Here is a 23,910-nt window from a genome sequence, read left to right as displayed (position 1 = left end):
TATATATATATATTTAAAGATTTTATTAGGGAGAGAGAGCACAAGCAGGGGGAGGGGCAGGGGCAGAGGGAGAAGCAGGCTCCCCGCAGAGCGGGACCCCCCCCCCATGTGGGGCTCGATCCCAGGGCCCTAGAGTCACCATCTGAGCCGAAGGCAGACACTTCACCGACTGAGCCACCCAGGCGCCCCTATTATATATTATTCTTTACCTTACTTTTTTCTCCCTTAGTGTCTTCCCCTAATGATTACATGTTATGAAGTTATAGCACAATATAGAAGCCAGGAAAGGACGTTGGTGTGATGTTTCCCTGTCATTTTATCACCTGTGGACACTCCTGTAACCACCACCGCAGTCAGAGAGGAAGGAGCCAGTCCCGCACCACAAAGATCTCCCTGGCTGCCCCTCCCCACAAACCTCCCACCGTCCCATATCCCTGGTCACCAGTCATCGGTTTTCTATCTCTATAATTTTGCCATTTAGAGAATATCATATAAATGTAACCATAGTTTGTGACCCCCTGAGACTGAGTTTTTTCTTCACTTAACATAATGTCTTGAGGTCCATCCAAGTTGTGTCTATTACTAGCTTATTCCTTTCAATGATGAATAATGTTCTACATATGGGCGTACCGCAGTATATTTACCGTTCGTCTATCGAGGGACATTACGTTGTGTTCAGCTTGTGGCTATCATGAGTAAAGCTGCTTTACCTCGTCTGTGTGGTAAACAAAAAACACCGGAGCTTACAGATTCGGAGAGGAGTTTGCTGGTTGCCAGAGGCAGGGGCAGGGGGAACGAGCAAAATGGGTGAAGGGCGTCAGAAGTCACAAACTTTCAGTTATAAAACAAGTCACGGGGATATACTGTACAGCATGGTGACCACAGTTAGTAAAACTATACTTTGCATTTGAATGTTGCTGCGAGAGTAGATCTTAGAAGTCTTCACTACAAGAACAAAATGGTGACTATACAAAATAAAGTTCATAAAAAAAAAAACATACAGAACTCAACACTAAAAAAATAGCTAATCTGATTAGAAAATGGGCAGAGGGCCTGAACTGACATTTTTCCAGTGAAGACACACAGGTGGCCCACAGACACATGACGAGATGCTCAACATCACTCATCATCAGGGAAACGTGATTCAAAACCACAATGAGCTACCCCCTTACACTTGTCAGAACAGCTAGTATCAAACAGACGAGAGATAGCAAGTGTCAGTGAGGATGTGGAGAAGGGGGAGCCCTCCTGCACTGTCGGTGGGAATGCAAACTGGTGCAGCCACTCTGGAAAACAGTATGCAGGCTCCTCAGAAAGTTAAAAACAGAACGACCCTATGATCCAGTCATTTCACTACTGGGTGTGTAAGAAGAATACACAAACACTATCTTGAAGGGATACATACAGGCCTGTGTGTATTGCAGCATTACCTACAATAGCCACGATGGGGAAGCAGCGTAAGTGGCCGTCAATAGGTGAACGGATAAAGAAGACGTGCTGTAAGCACACGATGGAATAGTACTCAGCCATCAAAAAGAATGAGCTCTTGCCATCTGCAACAAGGATAGACCTACAGGGAATTATGCTAAATGAAATAAGTCAAACAAAGACAAACACCATATGATTTCACGTATATGTGTCATCTAAAAAAACAAGCAGAAATAGACCCATTAATATAAAGAACAATCTGGTGGTTGCGAGGGGAAAGGGGTGGGGGTTGGACAACGTGGGTGAGGGGCGTGGGAGGTCAGGCCTCCAGCTGAAGAATGAGTGGGTCACAGGGATAGAAGGTGCGGCGCAGGGATAGAGTCAGTGACAGCGTTATAGCGTTGTGTGGTGGCGGGTGGCGGCTACCCTTGTGAGCACAGCGTGATGTGTAATGAATTCATGGATTCACTACGTCGTGCACGGCAACCAATGTATCATTGTGCGTCACGTACCCTTCAACAAAAAGATAGTTGTTCTGTTTTATGGTTGCCTTGTATTTAGTTGTATAACAATTCCACAGTCCTTTATGTTCAGTTACTTCCAATAATTTACAGTTAAAAGCAATGCCAGTGATTTCTGTGGATATTCAACTTTGTGTCTGTGTGAAAGTGTACCCTTAGGATAAATTCCTGGCAGTGATACCGACTGCGGCAAAAGATGTATTTTAATTGCCCACTAATTACATCGCAGCAGCTTACATTGGTCCTAGGACATGAGAACAGCTTTTACCCTATGTTCTTATCAGCATTATAATGTTAAGACATTAAAAGCAAACAAATAACTTCAACTATTTGAGAAGTAAAAAAAAAGTAGCTCACTGCTTTTTAAATGTTATTGCTTTATTTATGAGTGAGATTGAGCAGAGGCTCCTATGTAAACCCTCCTTCCACTGGCCGTGAGCTACACCTGTCATTGGACTGTTTTCCTATCAAGCTGGTCATCATTTTCTCACTGATTTTAAAAGAGCTTTCCACATTAAAAAGGGAAACAATCCCTTTCTATATGCAAACCTTTTTTCTATTTTTCCCTTTTTTGCCATGGAGAGATTTAAATTTTATTTTGTCAAATTTTCAGTTTTTTACTATTTTTTTAAAGATTTTATTCATTTATTTGACGGAGAGACAGAGAGCACAAGCAGGGGGAGCGGTGGGCAGAGGCAGAGGGAGAAACAGACTCCCCGCTGAGCAGGGAGCCCGACGCAGGACTCGATCCCAGGACCGTGGAATCATGACCTGAGCTGAAGGAAGATGCTTTACTGACTGAGCCACCCAGGTGTTCCAAATTTTCAGTTTTTTAATTGTACTTTCTGGGTTTGCGCCTTACGCAGGAAGGAAGAAGTTTAACAATTTCCGTGTGTCTTCTTGGTACCTTGTCATGCGTGGCGTCGTCTACACCAATCCAGGTGGACCAGATCCTTTTTACTCAGAGTTATTGGGAGAATCTCAGGCCCACCCATCCCGTCTTGCATCAGAATCCACATTTTATCAAGCTCCGTAGGTGAGTCACCTGAAGACGGAAATCAGAGACGCGCAGGTTTGCGTCTTTCCCGGTCAGGGTCAGGCAGAGGTCGAGCCCTGCAGACAGATGGACGAGCGCTTTCTCAGCTCACTGGAGGTTTCACTAGGTGGCGCATGGGGATTTTTAAATAATGCTGAAGATTCAAAGATTTAACTTCAGGATATTGTGAAAACCAGATTTGACCTGCTGTTCCCTCAGCCAGGAGGGTAAAACGAGGCTCGGAGAGTGCGAACAGGTGTGTGCTTCTGAGCAGTGATCCCAGAACGGTTGGTCCCACCATCTGGCTTCATTCTCTTCTGCCCATTGCTTTCAGTGTTCTCTCACTGGCTGAACCTGGTATTTTCTTCCTGATAAACGCCCTGGAGAGGAGTGGCACCTGAACGGGTGCAATCAAGCTCTAGAACTTTCTCTGAGAAGATCAGCGTCGTCAATTGGACCCCATCCGAGCAAAGCCCAGCTAGCACTGGCCATTGGCTGGTCACCCTCCTTCCCTAGGGCTGCCACCAGGGCCGGAGCCCTGCCGAGCTATCACGCAGAGCCTGGGGGGCAAAGACAGAGGAGGAGACCTGTGACAGCCTTCCCTGGGCAAGAAAAATAAATCAGGACCTCTCTTACTCCCTCCCCGGTTGGTCACACAGCACGGAGAGAGGAACGTTCTGTCCGTTCCTCTGAGCAAGCTCCCTTTGGAGTACTTTGGACCCTTGACTTAATGGGGGTCCTGATGCTTCGGACAGATTTCAGTTCAGGGGGGCGTTGGTCTTTTCTGGGAAAGATATTTCACAACTAGCTTAATCCAGTGTTCCAGGCCCAGAGGGCCAGCCAAGGGAGGGGCCCACCGTCCTCGGGGATTGGATCCACGGGAGGCCGCTCGGCCTTGGTAAACAGATGGCACCCAGATGGGGACTTTCCGACAGAAAGGACGGCTGCGGCCGCAGGTACGGAGACAGACTCGAGAGCAGTCAAGGGCTGGGGCTGCTGGGAGAGATGGAGGGACAGGAAAGCCTTCTCCAGGCTGAGAAGGCACTTGGAAACCAAAAAAACGAAAGCTGCTGTACGCCCTTTACCCAGAGCCTTCTACAGAGCCGCTGAGGGGTGAACCAGCTCCTTCCTTTCCTCCCTCCTCCCCCGTTCCCCTCTTCCCCCCTTCCCCTCTCTCCGCCAACGCCAACGCGGGCCCTCCCTCCCTGGCCTTTCTAGGGTGAGGGGCAGGGCGGTGTCACAGGGCCGTTAGCTGAAGGGGCTCCACGTGTGCTGGGCCGTCGTCCTCATTACGGAAAGTGGGGCCTTCTGTGCAGCGCTGTGGGGACGATGCGAACGAGCCTTCCCGATTCCGGGGCAGGGCCTGCAACACGCAGCCCGAGAGAGGTCACGGGCACGAGCAGGACAGAGCCCTGTCAGCCCTCCTTCGGGGCCTCCGTCTGTCGTCCTCGGCTTTGCTCTCTGGCAGTCAGCTCTTCAGGAGCTCGCGTAGCCACAGCACGTCAGCAGGACCGCAGAGGCGGGAGGCGGTGGGGTNTGCACACCGGCTTGCAGAGGCTGGGCTCCAGACCAGCGGCATCAGCGTCACCCGGGAACTCGTTAGAAATGCCGAAGTCGGGCCCGTCCAAGACACGCGGCGTTAGAAAGCCCCAGGGTGGGGCCCACACCCTCTATTATTACCTGACAGGCCCTCTAGGTAATTCCAGTCCGCGCTAACAGTGAGCACCCCTGTTTTGGGAAGCCAGTGCTCCTCAAAGACAGGTGGAGCCGCGTCATCTGGGAGCTCGCTGGAAACGCAGGGTGTCGGGCCCCACCCTCCTGAGACTATCATTAGCGCAGCAGAAAGGTGCCTAATTACCGGTCATCTTAAAAGCTCCCAGAGTGATTCTAATTGTGCGCTGCTGGGGCCTGAATGTTTGTGTCCCACTTCCCCTGCCGGATCTGTCTGTTCACATCCTGGTCTCCAGGGAGACAGTGTTTGGAGGTGGGGCCTTTGGGGGGGTATTTGGTTTTGATTGGTCATGAGGATGCCACCCTGATGATGGGATTCGTGCCCTTGTGAAAAGACGGGGGAGAGGGGAGATTTCTCGCTCTCTTTCTCGGGACACATGCCAAGAAAAGGCCCTGTGACGACGTCACCAGGACGAGAACTCTCATCGGAGGGGGGCTGCATTGGCCCCCTGAGGGTCTGGCCTCCAGGACTGTGAGGAGTAAACTGTGGCGGAAGCCACCCGTCCATGGCTTTCTGTTCCAGTTCAGCAGTCAGACCGACGAGGGCCTGCAGCTCGGGCTGGGCGTCGCTGCTCCGGGAAAGACACTGTGAAATGCATGTTATGTGTTCCAGGAGACAAGGTGGTCCCTTCCTCACGGATGTGAGAAGGCGTGGATGGTTTTCCTTGGCAGGTGTATATCCTGCCCTTCCGCAGAGAGGGGTAGGTTTCAGAGCTCAGCCGTGCAGAGGCCCCGGGGGCTCAGGCCAGGAGCGGGAAGTGACACCACGTCCCCAATGATACTTTGGTTCGCTCAAGGGAGTGACGCAGGGAGCTCAGACCAGGCTGCGCCCGTGTGAGCGAGGCGGGGGAGGCACGAGACACCAGATGGGGGAAAAGACAAGATTCAGCTGCAGCCACGGGGAGAGGGGCAGGGCCGGGCGGGAGGGGTGCTGGGCCTCCTCCTGGGCTCTGCCCCAGGGCCCCCGGCCGGCCCAGCCTGTTCTAATAAGAAGAGCACGGCCAGCCAGCCCTCTGAACACGAACTCCTCCTCTAAACCAGCCCATCCTGTACGTTAACTTCCTCTTAGTAAAATGGATTTCTTCTCGCCTGCATTTTCCTCTTACCTCTCAGGGTTATCAGTGGTTAATGAAATATTAACTTCCAACGGTCGTGGCTGTCGTTCTTTGGAGTTCTATGGAAATAGCCTGCGAGCCAATATTTGTAGTGGTTTTTATTGCTGTGAAATAGGGAGGGGTCCCAGGCGGACAGCTGAGACAGAGCCGGGGTCCCCACTGTCTCTGACAACTGCATTCTGAGGGTGTGTCTCCGGGGACTGCTGTTTGCTGTGTCGTCGCATTGCTTAATGGGGACTGTACCGCGTTCCTTCTTTTTCCTTTACACACGTTGAGAAAAGAAACCACAGGAATCGTGAAATCCGACTTTGGTGAAACGTGTTGCAGAAGGACCAGGAAGCCTTTGCAACTGAGCCTCCTGCTGCTGCAAGGCTGGGGTGTGTGGGAGCGCCAGGCTCTTACAGGTGCACAGATCAGTGCGGACCCTGGGGCTCGCACAGCGGTGGGCACCCAACACCCCAACGCTCGTGCTCTGCGAGGAGACGGCGGACGTGGGTACATGAGATGGGATGTGGGGGCCTAACACTTGTCACGTGACCCTGGGTGGAAAGCTAAGTCCTCAGCCTCATTTCTTCATTTGTGAAACACGACAATATCCAGCCTTATGGGATAAATGAGATCCCACAGAGCAAGTAGCGTGTTGTGTTTGGTCAACGGTCACTACCACGATCATTTAAAGAGTCCCTACAGAACTGGCTTTGGGGGCGCCTGGGTGGCTCAGTCGGCTGAGTGTCCGACTCTCGGTTTCAGCTCAGGTCATGATCTCAGGGTTAAGAGATCGAGCCCCGCTCCCGGCTCCGTGCTCAGCTCAGAGTCTGCTTGAGATTGTCTCCCCCCCCTTTGCCCCCCACCTCTCTTCATACTCGCTCGCTCTCTCTCTCTAATAAATGCAATCTTTAAAAAAAACTGGCTTGAGATAAATATCAGTGAAGTTAAGAACTTAAAAATAACGGCATTTTGTGTTCACGACGGAGACCCTCCCAGCCGGGCAGGCCCTTGGTTCTGATAACGGGCGGCTCTTGCCATTGGGACGCGGGTCTGCAAGTGGCTGTTTTTCTAATTTGAATGCAGTGACGGGTGGAAAATGGTGAAGCGTGGTTTGTTTTTCTGTTTTTTGTTTTTTAAGAAAGGCTGCCTCTAATCATACATTTTTGAGTTGGTTCTTTTTGTTAAGTTCCATTCTTATGAAGAAGTGTCAATAAAGTTTAGAATACTTATTAAAAGAAAGTCTCAGCGGCCCCGAAGGCCAGAATTTCGGCTTGCAGACTGTTTAGCGAGGAGGCGGGGCAGAGCTCCCCTGCATCCTGACAGTAGTTCTCCAGAGGCATGATGGAAGTTTTCTCACTTGGTAAGTGTTTCCACATTACTGACAAACGATGTAACTTTCATATGTTTACTAAATAAAACCGTGACGTACACTGTTGGCATAGCTGACTTCACGTACTTTTGGGAGTTCCGCTTTTCTTCAGTCCGGGCCGCTGGGGGCTCGTGCTGCCCTGCCCCCCTGTGCCTGTTCTACAAGGAGGGTTGGCCGATGGGCTGGGAGCCGTGGGGTGCAGGGTGAGGTAGTGGGCTCCGGGCACACCGCCTGGGGACCGACAGCAGCAGGACCACGGGCCCACCTGCCTCCGTCCAACTGCTGCGAGGCCAAAACGTACAACACCGTCCATCTTCAATCTGCAAATGACGAGGAGTCGGTTTTTAGCTTCTTCTGGCCTCTCTCTGGGTCACTGCCCGGATGACCTGATCCCATCCTGGGTCTCCACATGGCGACAGGATTTACATCCCACGCCCAGGCTCACCTTTGAACTTCAGACCCGAGTATCTGACTGGCCGCTGGACTGGCCGCTGGACGTCTCGATCTTGTGCTCAGAGCCGCTCCTCCCTCGGCCTAATTGCCCCGGCGAACGCACGCTCTGTTCTTCCAATGGTCCAGGAAGAAGGTTGGGCTGTACTTGACTCCTGTCTTGATATCACTGCACATCCATCCAATCGCTGAGCCAGTCCAGTCATGCGCCCTTCAGAACACACCCTCACCTTACTCCTCACGGCCACCCCCGTCGCCCACTGTGCTAGGAGCTTCCGGGTCCACCTCCTTGTCTGCCCCTGGACTCCTGTAATTTACTGTCTCAGAGCAGCCAGAGGGGTTCTTCTAAAATGCAAGTCAGATAGTCACCATGTAGCTTCTCTTCTTATGTCTCTCTAGCATCTCAGGTCGATATCCTGACCTGTGAGGCCCTGTGGGATCCGTCTCCCCACCGCTCCTCCAACTTCGTCGCCTTCCCCTCAACCGCCTTCTCCAATCCCTGTTTCTCCCCAGTCACAGGAGCCTCTTCTCTGTTCTTCAACTCAGCCTCAGGGCCTTTGCACGGAGGTGTTTTTCCTGGGGCACTCTTTTCCCCTGAGACATGGTTTGCTTGCTCAGCTCCTTCAGATTGTAGGACTCGGGTCTTCACTAAGAGCTCTACGGACTTCATCCCCAAACAGCCCCAAACATGTGTCGCACCTTACTCAAGGTATTAGTCACGTGTCAACGGGAAAACAAATCATTGAGTATTTGAAATGGGGGGATTGAAGGCAGCAAAATCTAAGAATAACGGAAGAGGCCGAGAAGCCAGAAGGGACCATGAAGAACCCAGAAGTTAGAGAGGGTCCGTATCACTGGCTGGAGCAGAAGCTGGAGCCCTGAAGAGACAGCCAGCAGGACGGATGCTGCCGTGGCAGGGAGGGGAGCCGGTCCTGCTTCCCCACCACCCCTGGACGAATGCACCCAGACGCGGGCTCAGCCTGCAGGGGCAGCACCCACCACCCAGCTCCGGCCCAGCAGGGCTGCCAGCTGCTCTAGTGTATCTCAGAGCGTCCGTCATGCTTGATGTAGTTATTTGTGGTTTCTCTACCTCGACCGGAATATGGGGCCCATGAAGGCAGGGGCTCTGCTGTTTTGCGCACGACTACCCTTGGCTCCTGCAACAGGGCAAGGTGCCAGAAGGCCCTCAGTAGATGCTGGGACGGAAGGACACGCCTCCACACTGGGCGTCTGACTTACAGCGGCATGGAATCCGTGTACACGGAGTAAGACTGAGTCACGGTTGTGCCACCAGCTAGCGTTACGTGGAAAACAAGGTGCCGTCTCGACAGATTGTCTGACACAAGGCTCCTGAGGAGATCACACTCATCCTGAGAACCTGATAATGTATGATGCATTTTCAGATGTGACCCTTCAAGTCCCTGGCGTCCAATTTCCAGGGCGTTTGAGACTCCTGTACCCTCCATTTCATCTCCAGGAATCTGCCCACTTGAAATCCTCCTTGTTGGGTTCTTTTGCTTTCTAAGTTTTAAAAATAGTTCAGGAAACCTGAAACTCTGGACTCAGCGTGTCAAAAAATAAAAATAATTAAAAAATAAAGCTTGAAAATAAATCTTGTACTATTTATTACTAATAAAATTGAATACCATAGTTTGGAAATAAATAGACAAAAATAGTTGATTAAATCTGAAGATTAAAACCAAATCTGGCTTTATGGTCAATTAAGCAATAAAAGTGGCATGAAACTGTAAAGAGTGGTCAGACAGAAAGATTTCTCTGTTCTGGAAACTTTTCCCTTTAAGGGAGTCTTAAATTCAGTGTTGACTCTCCTGTTCATACTTTCCTGGTATCTTCTAGAGATCACATTTTACGTGACTCATCTAGGGAAAGCTGGATTTTTATTTCCCTGTGGAAACTTCAGGCAGAGAGTGGTATCTGGGTAATGAGTGAATACAGCCTTAACACTTATGATTCTGTGACCAGTTTAAGTTAAAGAAATTCTTTAGCTACTGAACTTCCCTTTTAGGATTCTTCAAACTTGAAGACAAACAAGGGACTGAATTTCAGCCTAAAGCTATGTCATGTGTTTAAAATATCTTCAAGACCAAAAGAAAAAACATTCTCCCGTTTCCCCGTGGGACAAGTGATTCATTCCGGTGAGCCCAGAAGGAGAGTCGACCGGACAAACAGAAAGGTGATGCCCAGTTCCCTCTTTGTCTCCAGGCAAGAGGAAATTCCAATACCTTCTCTCTGTGTGAATTCACTTCTGTTCCCTGTTGTGGCTCAGATCACCAAATGCCTAACGATTATCTGCAGGGTCTGGTTCATGCTCGCTTTTGAAGCTGTTTCTTTGTTTCCAGACCTGATCACAGACCCTGGGGAACCTGGCTCACACAAACCAAAACAAAGAATTTGTTCCCAGTGAGTGAATGGCACAGCTGGGAAAGAATTGCATCCTAGTTCAGTCCAGTTCTGAGAAACTCTGAGATCGGCTTCTCGTTTTTCCAATTGTTCGTACTTCGGGATAAATTATCAACTCCCCTGATTAAATACGATGGCTGACACTTGTCAAGCACGTGCTCTGTCTGAAATCCTAACGTGACTGGTTATTCCAACTCTGAACAAGTCCCTGAGCCTGGATCTCTTACTGTCATCTTTCTCAGATGGAGAAACTGAGGCCCAGAGAGCTCAGGAACTTGCCCAACGTCCACAGCTACTAGGTGGACAAAGTGGGCCGCAAACTGGAGCAGTCTGGCTTCAGAGTCCATGGTCCTGCCCAGCCTCCACGCCAGCAAAGGGAAATTAAAACGCTTGCTTTCATGAAGTCAGATGCACGTGTTTTCTGGTGCTCTTTTCTAGAAGAAAAACGTATCTTCTTAAGCTGCTTTTCCAAGAAAGCAGAGGCCCTGAAAGCACTTGAAGAGACAAGAAAACAAAGTTAGTTTCACTGCTATACATTCTAAACGGAAACATAGTAGGAATGTGGGTTCCTCATAGAAGGCAAAGCAGGGAGGGGGTGAGACAGAGGAGCTGGGGCTGAAGGCTGGGAGACCTGACTGGGAGGTGGCTTGGCTAAAGGACCCTTGCTTGGTGGAGGGTCTTACAGTCCCCATGGATTTTGGAAGTCAAGTTTCCTTAAATTTCAAAGGCTGAGTGACATCATCTGGCCTCTGGGTTATTCTTACCAATGTTTAATATAGCTCTAATAGTCAGCATGTATTCCTCAGAAAACTGCTTTCAGACATTCCACTGGGTTTAAAATACGATTGTTTTTCTAACTGACCCTTGTCCTTGCCTATGGATCAATATTTTTCTTGAAAATCAAGGAGAAAGTAACTGCCCATAAGCAAATCTGGGTGCAGTTTCAGATGCTCCCCAAATTATAATATCAAAGGCATTTGTCCCGCAGAAGTGAGAATAGACGCAAGGAAACAGAAGGAGCTTGACCAACATCTGAGAATCAAGGAGGCGCTATGCCGCAAGGCTCCTGTAAATCAGTGATAGGAAGTAGAATTAGCATATAATACAATTTAACTCTATGCAGTCTTGAAAAATATACTCAGTAGTGTTGCCAACGCAATCATCGTGACACAGAACATTTCCGTCCTCGCGTTACTTTGTGTTCGGTTCCCACCCGCCGCCCCTGACAAGCACGATCTGGTTTCTATCATTTTACTTTTGCCTTTTCTAATTTTTTATATAAAGGGAATCATGTGATAATGAGTCTTCTGCATCTGGCTTCTTTCACTTACAAAGGCTTTCGAGATTCCTCCATATTGTTGCACGTGTGGTTTCCCGCCATCTGGATGGATGGACACAGTTTATACATTTACCGGTTGGTAGACATTGGGGTTGTTTCCAGTGTCAGCTGTCATAAAGAAAGCGATCACTGGCATTCATCTACAACCATTTGCGTGAGCGTGTTTTCATTTTTCTCCAGTAAATATTTAGGAGCGGGGTCAGAGGTCTCATGGCAAGCGAATGTTTAACGTTGTAAGGAGTAGCCCACCTGTTTTCCAAAGTGGCTGCATAGCTTTTTATTCTCACTCCAATTGAGTTCCAGTTACTCTACCTCTTCTCAGCACTTGGTGTTTCCAGTCTTCTTCATTTGAACCATTCTGTTGGGTGTGTAGTGGTATCTCATTGTGGTTTGAATTAGCATTTCCTAAATGATTAAGATTATGTTAAACATCTCTTTATGCGTTTATTCGTCATTCAGATAGCAAATATTCTGACCATTAAAAACATGGAGCTGTTTGTCCTCTTTTTGGATTATAGGAATTCCTTCTATATTCAGGATACAAGGCCCTTATCAGAAACATGTTGTGAAAATATTTTCTCTTAATGTGTGGTTTGACTCTTCATTATTTTAATGTTTTTTGGAAGAGCAAATGTTTTCAGTGTTGGTGAAATTTAATTCATCAGTGTTTTCTCTTATGGTTCATGCTTTTTATGTCCTATCTCAAAATCTCTGTTTAAGGCCACATAAATTTTCTAAATATTTTCTTTTAGAAGTTTTGTATTTTTGATTGTTCTACTAGAGGTCTATGGCTCATTTTGAGTAAATTTCTGTGAACCATGTGAAGTAGGGATCGAGGTTCTTTTGTGTGTATACAAGCATATTTGATTATTCCAACACTGTTTTTTATAAAGACTAGCATCTACTCTATGCTAGGTATTCAGCTGTACTCTTTAAAATTTACTATCTATTCAAACATGCAACAATTTTTTCTATGTCCCTTTCTAATAGGAATCTGGGAACAATGAACTCAAGGTAGGGAATGTGATTGTTGGAATTCCTGAGATTTTCTATGCATATTTTCTATTAGCTGACACTTGCTCAATTGATCACCTCATCAGAATCAAGTTCAACTGACTGCCTCCTATTTTCTGGGTCAGAAAATTCATGAAGAGCTTAGCTAAGCTTTTAGTTTTGAGGGTGGAAAGGTGAAATCTAGCCATTCAGAATTTAGAAACTCAACAAATACATGGTGTAACAAAGAGGGCAGGAACTTTCTATCTATATGTTTCAGCTTAGGTGAAACCAAATATTTCGAACACAGGAGAAGTCTGCGTTTCTTGTATATAAGAGCAGTGTGTATAAAATCTGATTTTAAACTCTCTAAGGAATGGTTAAATGCACTGGCCTGTGCTTGGGAGGTTGGAGGGAACACTACTCTCCTTCTCCTATCGGTTTCCTAATTGTTGGGGGAGCACCTGTCGTGTAACAACTCATATCTCTCTGGGCTCTCGCTCCTCTTTGGCAGGTGGAATCACTTCTTTGATTGGTGAATTTGGGAACAGAAACTTGGCACATGTAGCTCCATCCTCTTTCTTTCTCTTTGGGCTCCATGCAACCAATAGAAGGCTCACATTCTTGGGGAGACCTGGTTCTTTCCAGTTTTCCCATGACTTGTGTGTAAGTATGTCTTCTTCTAGAATTCGATATTAGTAAACTAGCTTGCCCATAGGTGCATTCACTAATACAAGTTTTATCAGTAAAAAAGGTGGCATTTTGCTCTCCTAACTGTGCATTATTTCTTGGTGAATTCAGAATATGGGTAGGGATAAGCCTCCAACTGCAAAGGTCCAGACAAACAGGATGCTAAAGATTGGTTTAATAAAGGTCTGCAGCATTTAGTTATTATGAGACACATGGCTTACTTCTTCAAGTTCACAAAGCATATAATAGGATTAAAGTACAGCCAGAGTTTTGCTTATGCATCATAATTTCCTGTAAAAAGAAATCAGGCAGCTCAAAATATCCATGGAATCTTTGTCCAGTAGATATCTAGAACATGGACCAGCAGCTTATGTGAAAGAATAGTTCTATTCCACTTGGAAGCAGAGTTCGGATTAAAAGACTTCTGGAGGTTCGTTTTCAGTCTATGAATTTATGGATAACTATAGATTTTTTTCAGCACGTGAACAATACTGAAAATGAGCAAGTTTGAATTCTTATGATAAAACATCTCCACTCCTCCTGAATGGACTTCTTCCTCACTGATACTAAAATCAGATGATGCGTTTAATGGTTCTTTACAGCGAAACCAGGTATTGGTTCTCATTATTCTGGTGATGTTCTTTGCCTTGGGGTCATATTCAAATTGCTTTGATCCACGGAAGAAATAGAAGAATCCTAGAGAGAGAGAGTCATCATTAGTTATCTTGCACAATTCTACAATGGTTCCACACTTGTTGACTGTATGCATATAGAACAAAATAACTGAACGTTATGGAGAGAAAAGAGACCTGTGTATTATCTAGGTATATTTTACTTTACTACTGTCACATGAGAAATACTGTTATTTTTATTTCCCCAAGGAAGAAGCAATGGTATGAACATGAACGTCAGGGGGCTCAGCACATTTCTCGCCAGACTGGTTCATGCCACAGTTTCTTAAACTAGGTTTCAGAACAGAGTCTTAGCAAGGGGGAGAAGAAGGTCCCTGTGGGTATGGCCTTGGGCCCTATATCCTCATTTTCCTCGAGTTGTTCTGCTCTGTTTTAGTTGTTCGGTTTGTGTGAGACTTCACTGCGATAAAAGGTGTTGTCATTCAGAAACTTTTAGACTCCGTTTCCTCCAGGTTCTGTGCTGTTGTCCGTGGTCTAAGTCTGAGGATTAAATAGCCTGAGACGCTTCTAAAGCCGTACATTTCTGCTTCTTGCCCACCGTGCTACATCGGCCTCAGAAACCGGAGAATTTGTCATCTCGCGCATGACCCCCAAGCGCACAGATTAAACTATGCGATGACAGTTTGAGAGTCACTGCCCAGTCCATGTGCTTAGTCATTCTCCACATTCAGAACTCGTCGGGGCTGTCTCGGATCAATGATAAGTAAAATTAGGTTTGGAACTTTTGCATCGATCTGAAATAGTGTAACAGAGCACGATTCAGGACTCACTAACTCCGTTTCTGAGAATGCCTGCCTGGTTAGAGTTTATTACTACAGGTACTTGAGAAGAGTCAGATTACGTTAAAGTTATACGCAGCTAATGAATTGTTGAGCACTACATCAAGAACCAAGGGTGCACTATATGTTGGCTAATTGAACATAATAAAATAAATAAATAAATAGTGCAAACCAAACCAAACCAAACACAGCAAGTAAAATGGAAGCATTGACATTTCTGTGCGACCCCCTCTCCCAACCAGTGACGTCCAAGTACCCACAGGTTTAGCCGTTGACGCTCACCTTTATGCTGGAAAGCAGCATCGACTCGGAGACCAATTCCCGGGAAGAACTTCACCACCCTCCTTGGGTACCCTTTGTCCATGCTTTGGGTCACTTCATCATACCTGCATGCAGGGGTTGGAAAAGTTTCCAGGGGATCTTTGCTTTGGGGACCTTAATCCTTCCACTGCCCCAGTTGGAGTCAAATAGGGATGTGGAGGAAAAGTAGCCCTCGTAGAGGAAAACTAATTCAATCAATAATGAAAAACATGTCAAAGAGTTTGTTTGGCCGAATCATTTGTAGTGTCTTAAAAACAAGAAATGATGAGGGGGAAAAAGCCACATCATTAGTCAGATTGATTCTATGCTGAGGGACCATTAGATCAGAGTATGGGCTCACGAAACAGACTCTGAACTACACAGAACACATTGATGGGGACCAGCGTGGAGGTGGGTGGGGGGATGGGGGAAACAGGTGATGGGGATGGAGGAGGGCACCTGTCGTCATGAGCACTGGGTGATGTATGGACATGCTGAATCCCTACATTGTACACCTGAAACTAATATTACATTGTATGATAAGTACATTGCAATTAAAAAAAAAATAAGGTAAGGGCTCAGCTTAGAGCTTTCACAGATTTTGACCAGATATGTTGTGTTACTGGCAATTTGGTTGACATCACCAGCTTTATTATTTTATCTTTTTATTATTTTTTTTTATGTTAGAGAAAGAGCTTTGGACTCACTGAAACATTCTTTTGTTTGGTGAATGTCATCTACCCAAGACGGGCTTGAACATAAATGACTTAAGAGGACTGTGGGTTAGTTTTATTTCTGCCTGTGTTAAAGTGATGCTATGTGGATATTTTCTGCGGAATAAATTGAACAGGTCGATTGTCTGCCAACTTACCTCCAGCACCAAATGCCCACAAAGAAGTAGGTTTTTCTGGTGCTGTGGTCACAGACAGCTGCATCAATTTTCTTCACATGTCTTGGAAAGCCAAGTGTCTGGATGGGTTTGGGATAATCTGGCAAGACAGCATATCCTCTAATCATCCAGAAGTTGTCATCTAGGAAGAGAGAAAGTGATTATCTTCTGATCTGATACCTAGAGGGAAAAATAGATGTCTTAAGAAATTTGAAAATAATTAGATGCCTTGTGTCTCAGGGTTTAGTCATCTCACGTCCCCATCTATTCTTGCGCCTTCTTGAGCTGCTTTTATCACTACAATGACACCGATAACACACAGAGAGTTAATACTGAGCATGCTGGATTGATGATTTCTCTAACTCTGACTAAACAGCCAGCTATGTTTGTACACGTTCTCCTAGATTTCAGCCCCCAAATACTCTCAAAGGCAAGTAATCTGATGAAATCCATAGAAAAATAGCATTGATAAATTAAATGTAAGATTGCAGTTAAATCTGAATTTCAAATAAACAATCATTAATTTTTAGTATAAGTATAGTATAAACATTTAAATATTGCAAGGGACATACTTATAATAAAAAATTATGTGTTTCATCTGAAATTCAAGGCATCTTGTATTTTTATCTGCCGAATCTGACAATCCTAGTAAAAAGGGAATATAAAAGAGGGATGGGTTCCCTTTATTTGGCAGAAAAAAAGATAGTTTCTGGTTTTTATCATACAGGGCCCTTCTAGCTCCCGTGCACTTGGGGTTTGTCTTCACAGCCTCAGAGAACCCTGGAGAGTTACTCTTTCTGATAGGAGCCCACGGTCATGGCAAAGGCAGTCTCCATTTCACCCACACGTGAATATTGTGCTCCTTGCCCCAAAAGGCCCACTGACCAGGTCAGGCATCCAGAGACAGAAGAGAAATCATGCTGCGCAAAGTTACCTTTAAACACTAGAATCTTGTCTCTGGGGTTCTCGTAGGCAGCTTGAACATCAGGCGGCAGAGAGGGCCAGAAAGAAGAGATCAGTTCACATTCAACATCGCTGGTATCATAGTAGATTCTCCAAACGTGCCTGCGTCAAACAGAAACACTTACACAAACAGTCTACGGTGCTGGGAGACACTGTGAACCTAGGCTCATCTTTTATTGATTAGCATTGTCCTCAAATAATTTAGAGCATCCACGCAGTTGTCCTCAGCCAGTGTAGGTGGTTGTGGGTTCACTTCTACCCTGTGACCCAAGGTCAAGACACGCCTTCGTGCTCACTCTCCTGGGAACTGAGAGTAGCAACCCGCCCATCGAAATCTCAATTCTGAGTGCTCAGTGGCCTCATTTCTGCCAAATCAGCAATAGTCAAAATTCCAAGGCAACGCCAAGCATCTAAGAAGAGCTTTCTGGTCTGATGTTCGCTAGAATAAAGAAGGGTTACTACTGCATGGTAAAATATTTCCTCAGATGTTCCCCTCTGGCTGTAAAGTTCTGAGTCTACGAACGAGGACTCGAAAAGCCCTTCGATGCTGGGCAACCCCCCTCCGATGTCCCTGACAAGTGGCCTCAGCCTCTGCGGTGCAGAGCATGGCGGTGATCACATGGCCTCCAAGTGCTGTAGGGCTGCGGGGGGAGGAGACTGATTTCAAATAGGCTTCCTCGTACCCTGTGCTTGTGAGATGGTCTATGTCCCAATACTTTGTTCTGAAAATACAGTCATGGTACACAGCTGACAGACCATGTCGCAACTGAAGTCCAGTGAGTTATACACGGGGAGAGAAGAGAGTTCCTACTACAGCGAACACTTCACCCACGCTACGTGAAGGGATGGTCTGCTCATTCATGTTTAACAGCTGCGCTCTCGGTAGAAAAAACACTTAATTTTTATTATTTGCTGATTTCCAGGTATAAATACTCCAATCATGGCCAGTTCCAAGCTATAGAAGTGATGTGAAGTGGTTTACAAAATCCCCCCAAGTTTAAGCATTGGCTTCTGAAATGGTATAGGTCAGCTCCATCAGCACTGGGATTGGTGTATTATTTTAGGTAAGAAGTCACAAAGTGACTCTGCTTCACCATCTTATACAATGGCAATTAAAAAATTTGCTTAGGAACACTTAAAAATTAATTTATCAAACAAGCAAGAGATAATATACACATAGTGAAACATTCAGAGCATGGGCAGTTATAAAATGAAAAGGAACACATTCTCACTATCCCCATGATTTCCTCCCTATTTACCCCCAAGTCTCTTGAAAAATATTCATAGGAAGCTGAGGTGTTGAAGGGAATGGGTTTACCTGCCTTTAAAGAACATGACTTCTCTGCGGAAGGTGGTGATAGCGTCGAAAGTCAAATCAGGGTCACAGGCTTGGGGCACAGTGGCCTCCTTTGGCTTAGCGGATGTCTTAGGTAGACTCCCTTCGATGAGAAAAGAAATAGCGCAGTGGATTAAGAAGGCATGTGGAAACACCTACAGAAGGATCTTACCCAAGTGGATATTTTCTTCACGGTGATATTTCAAGAAGTGATTTTTTCACTTCCTTTCTGGAAGGCTTCCTATTCAGTTCCCGTCTATTCAGACTTAGGGGGCTGCTCACCATAGATGGATTGGATTCCACTGATATCATCCTGAGAAAGTGGGTATTTGTTCGGGTCCAGGGACACATAATTTGGAAACATCAAAGCTGTTTGGTCATTGGAGTGAGAGAGTCCCAGGGCATGACCAAACTCATGAGCAGCCACAAGAAATAAGTTGAATCCTTAACAAAAACAGGAAAAACATGGGTCAATGAAAAGGAGGATGGCTGCATCTGAGATTAGGAAGGAACGAAGGGGAGAGAAGGAAAGGCCTGCTGTAGAGTGGATAATTCTTATCTACGCCATCATTTATCTAGGCAATATTTCAACATGTGTAATTGGCGTTGGCCATATCTTGGAGAGCTATGATCCAGGGCAAGCAAATGGCAGAAAACAGGTGTGTGAGGAATAGATATTACTAAACAAAAAAATAGAAGCCACCAGTCATTGGTTGCTGCTGGGCTGATACTGTATGTGAGCGCTTTCTCCTGCTTTATCCTTCAGACATTCTCCGTTGGCCGTAGGACCAAGTCCCAACACCTCATCATGGCCGTCCATAATCAGTCCCGGCCTTTGCTCCAGACTCATATTTTGTTTCAGTGTCTCACGAGCTAATCGTAATCATTTGCATCTCTCATCTGTGCCATGTTCCTTCTAATCTCTATGTCTTACTACCTCCAACCCGTCCACCCAGAGTATTATCTCTCCCGCCCTTGTTCTCAGGAAACTCCTTTAGAATCATCTCCTTCATGAGACTTCTCTTACCCGCCACCACCTGCTGTCATGCCTGAGTTAAATGCACCTTTCTGCATTTCCAGACTCAGTGTTTAATTCTGTGATAGCACATAAGACAGCACTGGCTATCTCCTTCATGAAGTAATGCATCTTTTCAGGGACTGTGTCCTAGTCACCTTTTACTCCTGGTGACTACGGAACGGCCTGTCAGTAGTGCATGCTTAATAACGGTTGCTGGATATCCAGGTGTTTATTTGGATGAAAGACTGGACGGATGCGCCCCCGGCACACCCACATCAGAAGTCTCACCGTGCATGGTGAAACTGCCTTTTTAGCTCTCTGTCTCCCCCACTAGCCTATAAGGTTCTAAGTACAAAAGACTGTCCTTGGACTTGAAATTAAGCCTATGGATCCTAACGAAAAGCCTGAGCCTTCTACGATGGAGCCTTGTCCAATGATGTTTGCATGAAACAAACATAGACTGACTAAGGATTATTTAATGTTCCTTCAGGCTTTTCTGCTCTGGCTTTGCTGGTGCCCCTTGTCTGGCTGGCGGTATCATGGGGTGTGCTTTTGGACAGGATGGGACAATTGACTCTTGGAAAAAGTAGTTCAAACTCAGGTCATCTCAGTGACTTCCAAACCTTTATGCTGGCTTTTCAGACCCCATGTTGTCTGGATCCTAGTCACCATTTCCGTCACAGTCCCGGTACTTGAGTTGGTCGGATTATTCTTTCTGGAGCACACTCTGCTTCACTGTGCTTTTCCTGCTTAGGCTTCTACTCGGGTTTGGTATCACTTCGTCCCCTGACCTCTGTGTTTGGGTTCAAATCTCTTTTTACGTTCTCCTACTACGTTGCTACAGTTTCCTTCATCCCAGTGTTGGTCATACTGATTTTAATTGCCATTTGAGATTGCGTGTCCCCTAGACTGTAAAGCCCTCCAGGGCAGGGTCCGTGTCTCGCACACTGTCGTGTACTCCATCTCTGTCACAGAGCCTGGTCATGGTGGATGTTGAGTAAAGGATTTTTGATTGACCTCATTTACCAAAATGGTAGAGCATCTATCATGTGCTGATTTGCAGAAACTACGAAACTAGCCCACAGACTCTCCGGAGTTACTTGGTCAGGACTGACTGTGTGATCTTATATACCACACATCAGGAGAGCCATAGCCTCTGCTTTCCTGGGACCTTGGAAACCAGACCCCAGACCCAAGGTGACTGTTGTCAATGACGGTAAATGGACTGGGGAGAACCCGAGAGTCCACTGAGCCTGCTCCTTTGTCGGATGCACATACTTTTACTGTAGTAAAGTTTTGTATTTTGTTTGAAAGTAATAAAGTATTCCCTATTTAATACCAGGTAGCCATATTAAAAGAAATAAAATCAACTCAGTTGGTCTGAAGGAATAGGTTGAATAACGATTAGGGTTTAATTCCTTGGCAGGTGGGCAAGTGTTAGAGGAGGAAGTTCATGCCTTTAAATAGACCTTCTAGGGACCATGAGGCCACATACCATCCTTCAGTCACTAACTCAGAACTACCACCTTCCCAGTCTTCCTCAATCCCGAGGCCGGAGAGGACTTCTACCTTCTATGTAGCACGCTCTGCCTTGTGGGTGGCGGGTGGTCTAGTCCTCACACCACACAAGACCACGAACTTCTGAAGGGCTGGAACTTGTCCAGTACAGCTCTGTGGTCTGTCCAACACCTTGCACGGTTCCAGGTACATAGCAGATCTTGAGGCATCGTGGGTGTATGAATGAGTGTGCGAGTACACGAAGAATGCTCGGATCATGAAAGGGTTATCATCTTTATAAGGGCACTGTGTGGATAAGGCTCTGACCTGTACGAGCACAATTATCTAATAGACATTGAACCCTTCCATCAATGTCATCTTGGAATATGGAAACTGTGGGGAAATTGGGAAGCAAAAACCAACTAATCGCAAAGCTATTTCAGGGATTCTTTAGAATAATAAAATTTTGTTCATGAAGAAAATTGGGCTCACCTGCTCCATCCTTGGTCCAATTTTCATCCTCATCGAAGTGAGTGTCTCCACCCAGACCCAGACCGGGAGGAAAAGCATGGCCGAGGACTCCCAAGGGGCCATCAAAATAACGAGGACACCGGCCGTGGACTGAGATACAGTTCACAGGGGGAAGAAAAGGTCAGCCTCTCCAAATCTCCTGAGATGGAAATAGCCATACTTTTCTCTCTGCTGGAAACCTTACCTCGGGTCCTAAAGGCAATCATGATGTCTGCAATCCCCTTGGAAGTCTTGGCGAATGTCAGTGGAGTAACTCTGCTCCACACTTCCAGGCCGTTCTGGATAGCCTCGTCCACATCTGCTCGTGTCATATCTGGAGTGTAGTTTACGATTCTTCAAAAGTTACAAAAATAGATCAACTGGTGATGACACATGCATGTAGGCACACAAAGACGAAAAGATCATTTCTTATAAATGACATGCTACAGTAACTGATAGCATTGTGCTATTCTTGCATTGTTATAATACGTTACTATTTAAATACAGCACTTTTACATATGCTGTGTGATCCAGTCCTGTCGTCTGCCCTGTTGATCAGGGAGTGTAATAACACTTCAATAAATGGGGCTCAGAGATGTTCAGCGACTTTCCTAAGATCCTATCCTCAGTCTGCTGGTAGGACCTGACGATGGTAAATAACCTTTTGTTTCAGTGTCTCTGTGTTTCAGGTGGTCCCAGCGGCGGTGCCTACAACCCAGTGTTGTGGGGAGGATGGAATAAATGAGATCTGAGAGGGGCCATGCACCTAGGAAGTGCTCAGTAAAATAAACTGTTGTATTCCTGTGTTTTGGGATGGGGGGGAAAGTGTGCAGAAGCGTTACCTGTATGTGAGGTTGTATCTTCCCCATCCTGGGAGAGTGTAGCCATACTGACCCACATCAGGCACCCCACACCTGGGTGTCTTCATGATATCGAGAGTGTTTGAGTCCAGTTGTCCAGTCACTGTCAAGCCAAAAAAGGCTTGCATTTCCCGAATTTTGCCATCTAAGAGACTGCTGTTCTTGCTTTGAACAAGATGACTCCCTTCTATTTCAAGAGAGTAGAACTGGTTGAGATATGCCTGACCAAAAAGACAAAAGAAGGACACAAACTACAGGACAGCAAATCTGTATCTCAGAATGAAACAAAGTCAGAGGTGGGAAGAGAGAAGGAAGTAGTGAGGGGAAGGAAGGAGCGAGAGAGGAAAGAAGGAAGGAAGCAAAGAGTCATCCTGCTTTTTCAATTTTCAACAAGTGGCTGAGCTGTGTGACCAGAATTATCCAAATCACAGAGCCTATAAAACTCCAAACCCCCAGGGAAGACAGTCAGCTGATTCCATGTGTTAAATGATCACACAGCTTATACATTTCTGCTGTTACTTTCATTTCGGTGTTTCCTTGAAACAAATTCTAGAAGAGATACATGGTTGTTCATTTTGCAAATTTAATTAACTTAACCAAAAATGGCAAATTCACTGGACTGATTTCTCCAAGGCAAAGTGTTTGTCATGCCTGTAGGGTAAAGGGACCTACAGTTGAAGTTGGGTCTCCCTGGTTGGTACAGACATCCTTGTACAGAGATCTCCCTTTCTCCAGGGCTGTCCCCTTTCTCCTCCCTCCGTCTTCACTTGGACCCATTGCTTGAAGTGGCAGCAAATCCTCCTTTCCCACCCCCACCCCCACCCTCTACCCCACACACGGTTACTTGGTGTCCTTAGAGCTAGGGGAAAGTACCGGAATCTTTTGTAGGAATTTGCTGTCTTGTTGGGTTCCAAGACAATCAATAAAATTTATTTTTTATTGGTAGTTGTTATTCACATTTATTGAGACAGTACCTGTGCCAGCCGTATGTTCTCTTCCGTGTCCATCTTTCGGTCCAAAGGAAATGCAGAAGAGCATGTTGTAAGGAGCAAAAATTGAAGCAGAAGTTTCTTCATCCCTCTCTCTTTTCTGTTGAAGCCTGTTTCTGTGTCCACAGAATTCAGAAAACAAGAGTAAGACGTGGCATGAATTGGCTTGTATCATCATTTAATTAACCCCAGAGGAGGACATTTGCCATGAAGTGTGTCATGATACGCCTTTTCCCCTTAGGTTAACTTGATTTTGCAATCATGATCTGCAGTTTTTGAGTAAACACAATCGTGGTTCATTATTGAATTGAATATAATAGGAAGCCAGCCTCCAAGTTACTGTGGTCCTTGCAAAGTTGGAGCTCTTCCTATCTTTGACATTCTTGAGTTTATAAAGTAATTTTCTTTTGAACGAAACCCCAGAATATCTTGGATAGAAAGAAAAGATCAGAAAAGACAGATCAGTAGTCAGATTACCCTAGTGAACTAGGATAAACAGCCCATGTCTGTTTGGCATCTGCTGTTTGCCTGGTACCATAAACTGAAGCATGAGTAAGACACTGCTCCGATCTTGTTGGGGATTCAGACACGTGCAGAAACTAATGCCAGACAAAACTGAGACGGGCGGCGAAATGTGCACTGAGGTTCCGGAGCGTGAGAAGAGCCAAAGGTAGGAGCCCTGCTGATGGGTGTGCCCTAGTGGCTTCAGCTGGGTAGGGCTTCCACGGGGTCTCGAAGAATGGAATGGGTAGGGTGTGGATGGCGCAGGGGGTGTGTGGAGGGGGGCCACAGGAAGCAGGTATCACAGCAGAAACGAGCCTTGGGAGATCTGGCCGACTGGAGGCAATACACGGGAAGAGTGAAGACAGCCGAGGGAGACGGGGGTGGATGGCGTACAGGGTGCAAGGAAAATGAATGTTTTCAATCTTTTCATGCCTAAGAATGTCCCTTATTCCATCCTGACACCTGATGGAGAGCGTGTCTACGGAACTTCAG

At 46.3% G+C, this 23,910-nt stretch overlaps 1 protein-coding gene across 3 annotated transcripts; it reads right to left on the bottom strand.

The window, feature by feature from the left end:
- Positions 1-13,241: 13,241 nt before the first annotated feature.
- Positions 13,242-23,087, bottom strand: MMP27 (matrix metallopeptidase 27). Of its 3 annotated transcripts, none has more exons than XM_008690149.2 (10): positions 22,900-23,087; positions 21,908-22,146; positions 21,271-21,419; positions 21,048-21,176; positions 18,323-18,484; positions 18,023-18,143; positions 16,676-16,806; positions 15,724-15,883; positions 14,835-14,938; positions 13,242-13,777 (listed from the first exon to the last, which is right to left on the bottom strand). In XM_008690149.2, the coding sequence occupies exons 1-10, from the start codon at positions 22,999-23,001 to the stop codon at positions 13,533-13,535; spliced, it is 1,542 nt and encodes a 513-aa protein (XP_008688371.1). In that variant the 5' UTR covers positions 23,002-23,087; the 3' UTR covers positions 13,242-13,532. The 3 variants fall into 3 exon arrangements, with proteins under 3 accessions (XP_008688371.1, XP_040487221.1, XP_008688372.1); XM_040631287.1 differs by having other exon boundaries at positions 21,908-22,112; positions 22,900-22,993; XM_008690150.2 differs by lacking the exon at positions 21,048-21,176.
- Between the last annotated feature and the right edge of the window lie 823 nt (positions 23,088-23,910).

Source organism: Ursus maritimus, unplaced genomic scaffold, assembly GCF_017311325.1.
Source record: "Ursus maritimus isolate PB19 unplaced genomic scaffold, ASM1731132v1 scaffold_16, whole genome shotgun sequence".
Taxonomy (NCBI): domain Eukaryota; kingdom Metazoa; phylum Chordata; class Mammalia; order Carnivora; family Ursidae; genus Ursus; species Ursus maritimus.
The sequence above is the reverse complement of the archived record's forward strand: the minus strand, read 5'-3'. Positions and strand labels throughout refer to the sequence as shown.

Coding starts and splice junctions, on each gene's coding strand:
- MMP27 (XM_008690149.2), bottom strand. CDS start 23,001: ATGAAGAAACTTCTGCTTCAATTTTTGCTCCTTACAACATGCTCTTCT. Junction 22,147..22,899: donor AGAACATACGGCTGGCACAG/GTACTGTCTCAA, acceptor CTTTTTGGTCAG/GCATATCTCAACCAGTTCTA. Junction 13,778..14,834: donor TGCTGCTTTCCAGCATAAAG/GTGAGCGTCAAC, acceptor CTCTCTCTCTAG/GATTCTTCTATTTCTTCCGT.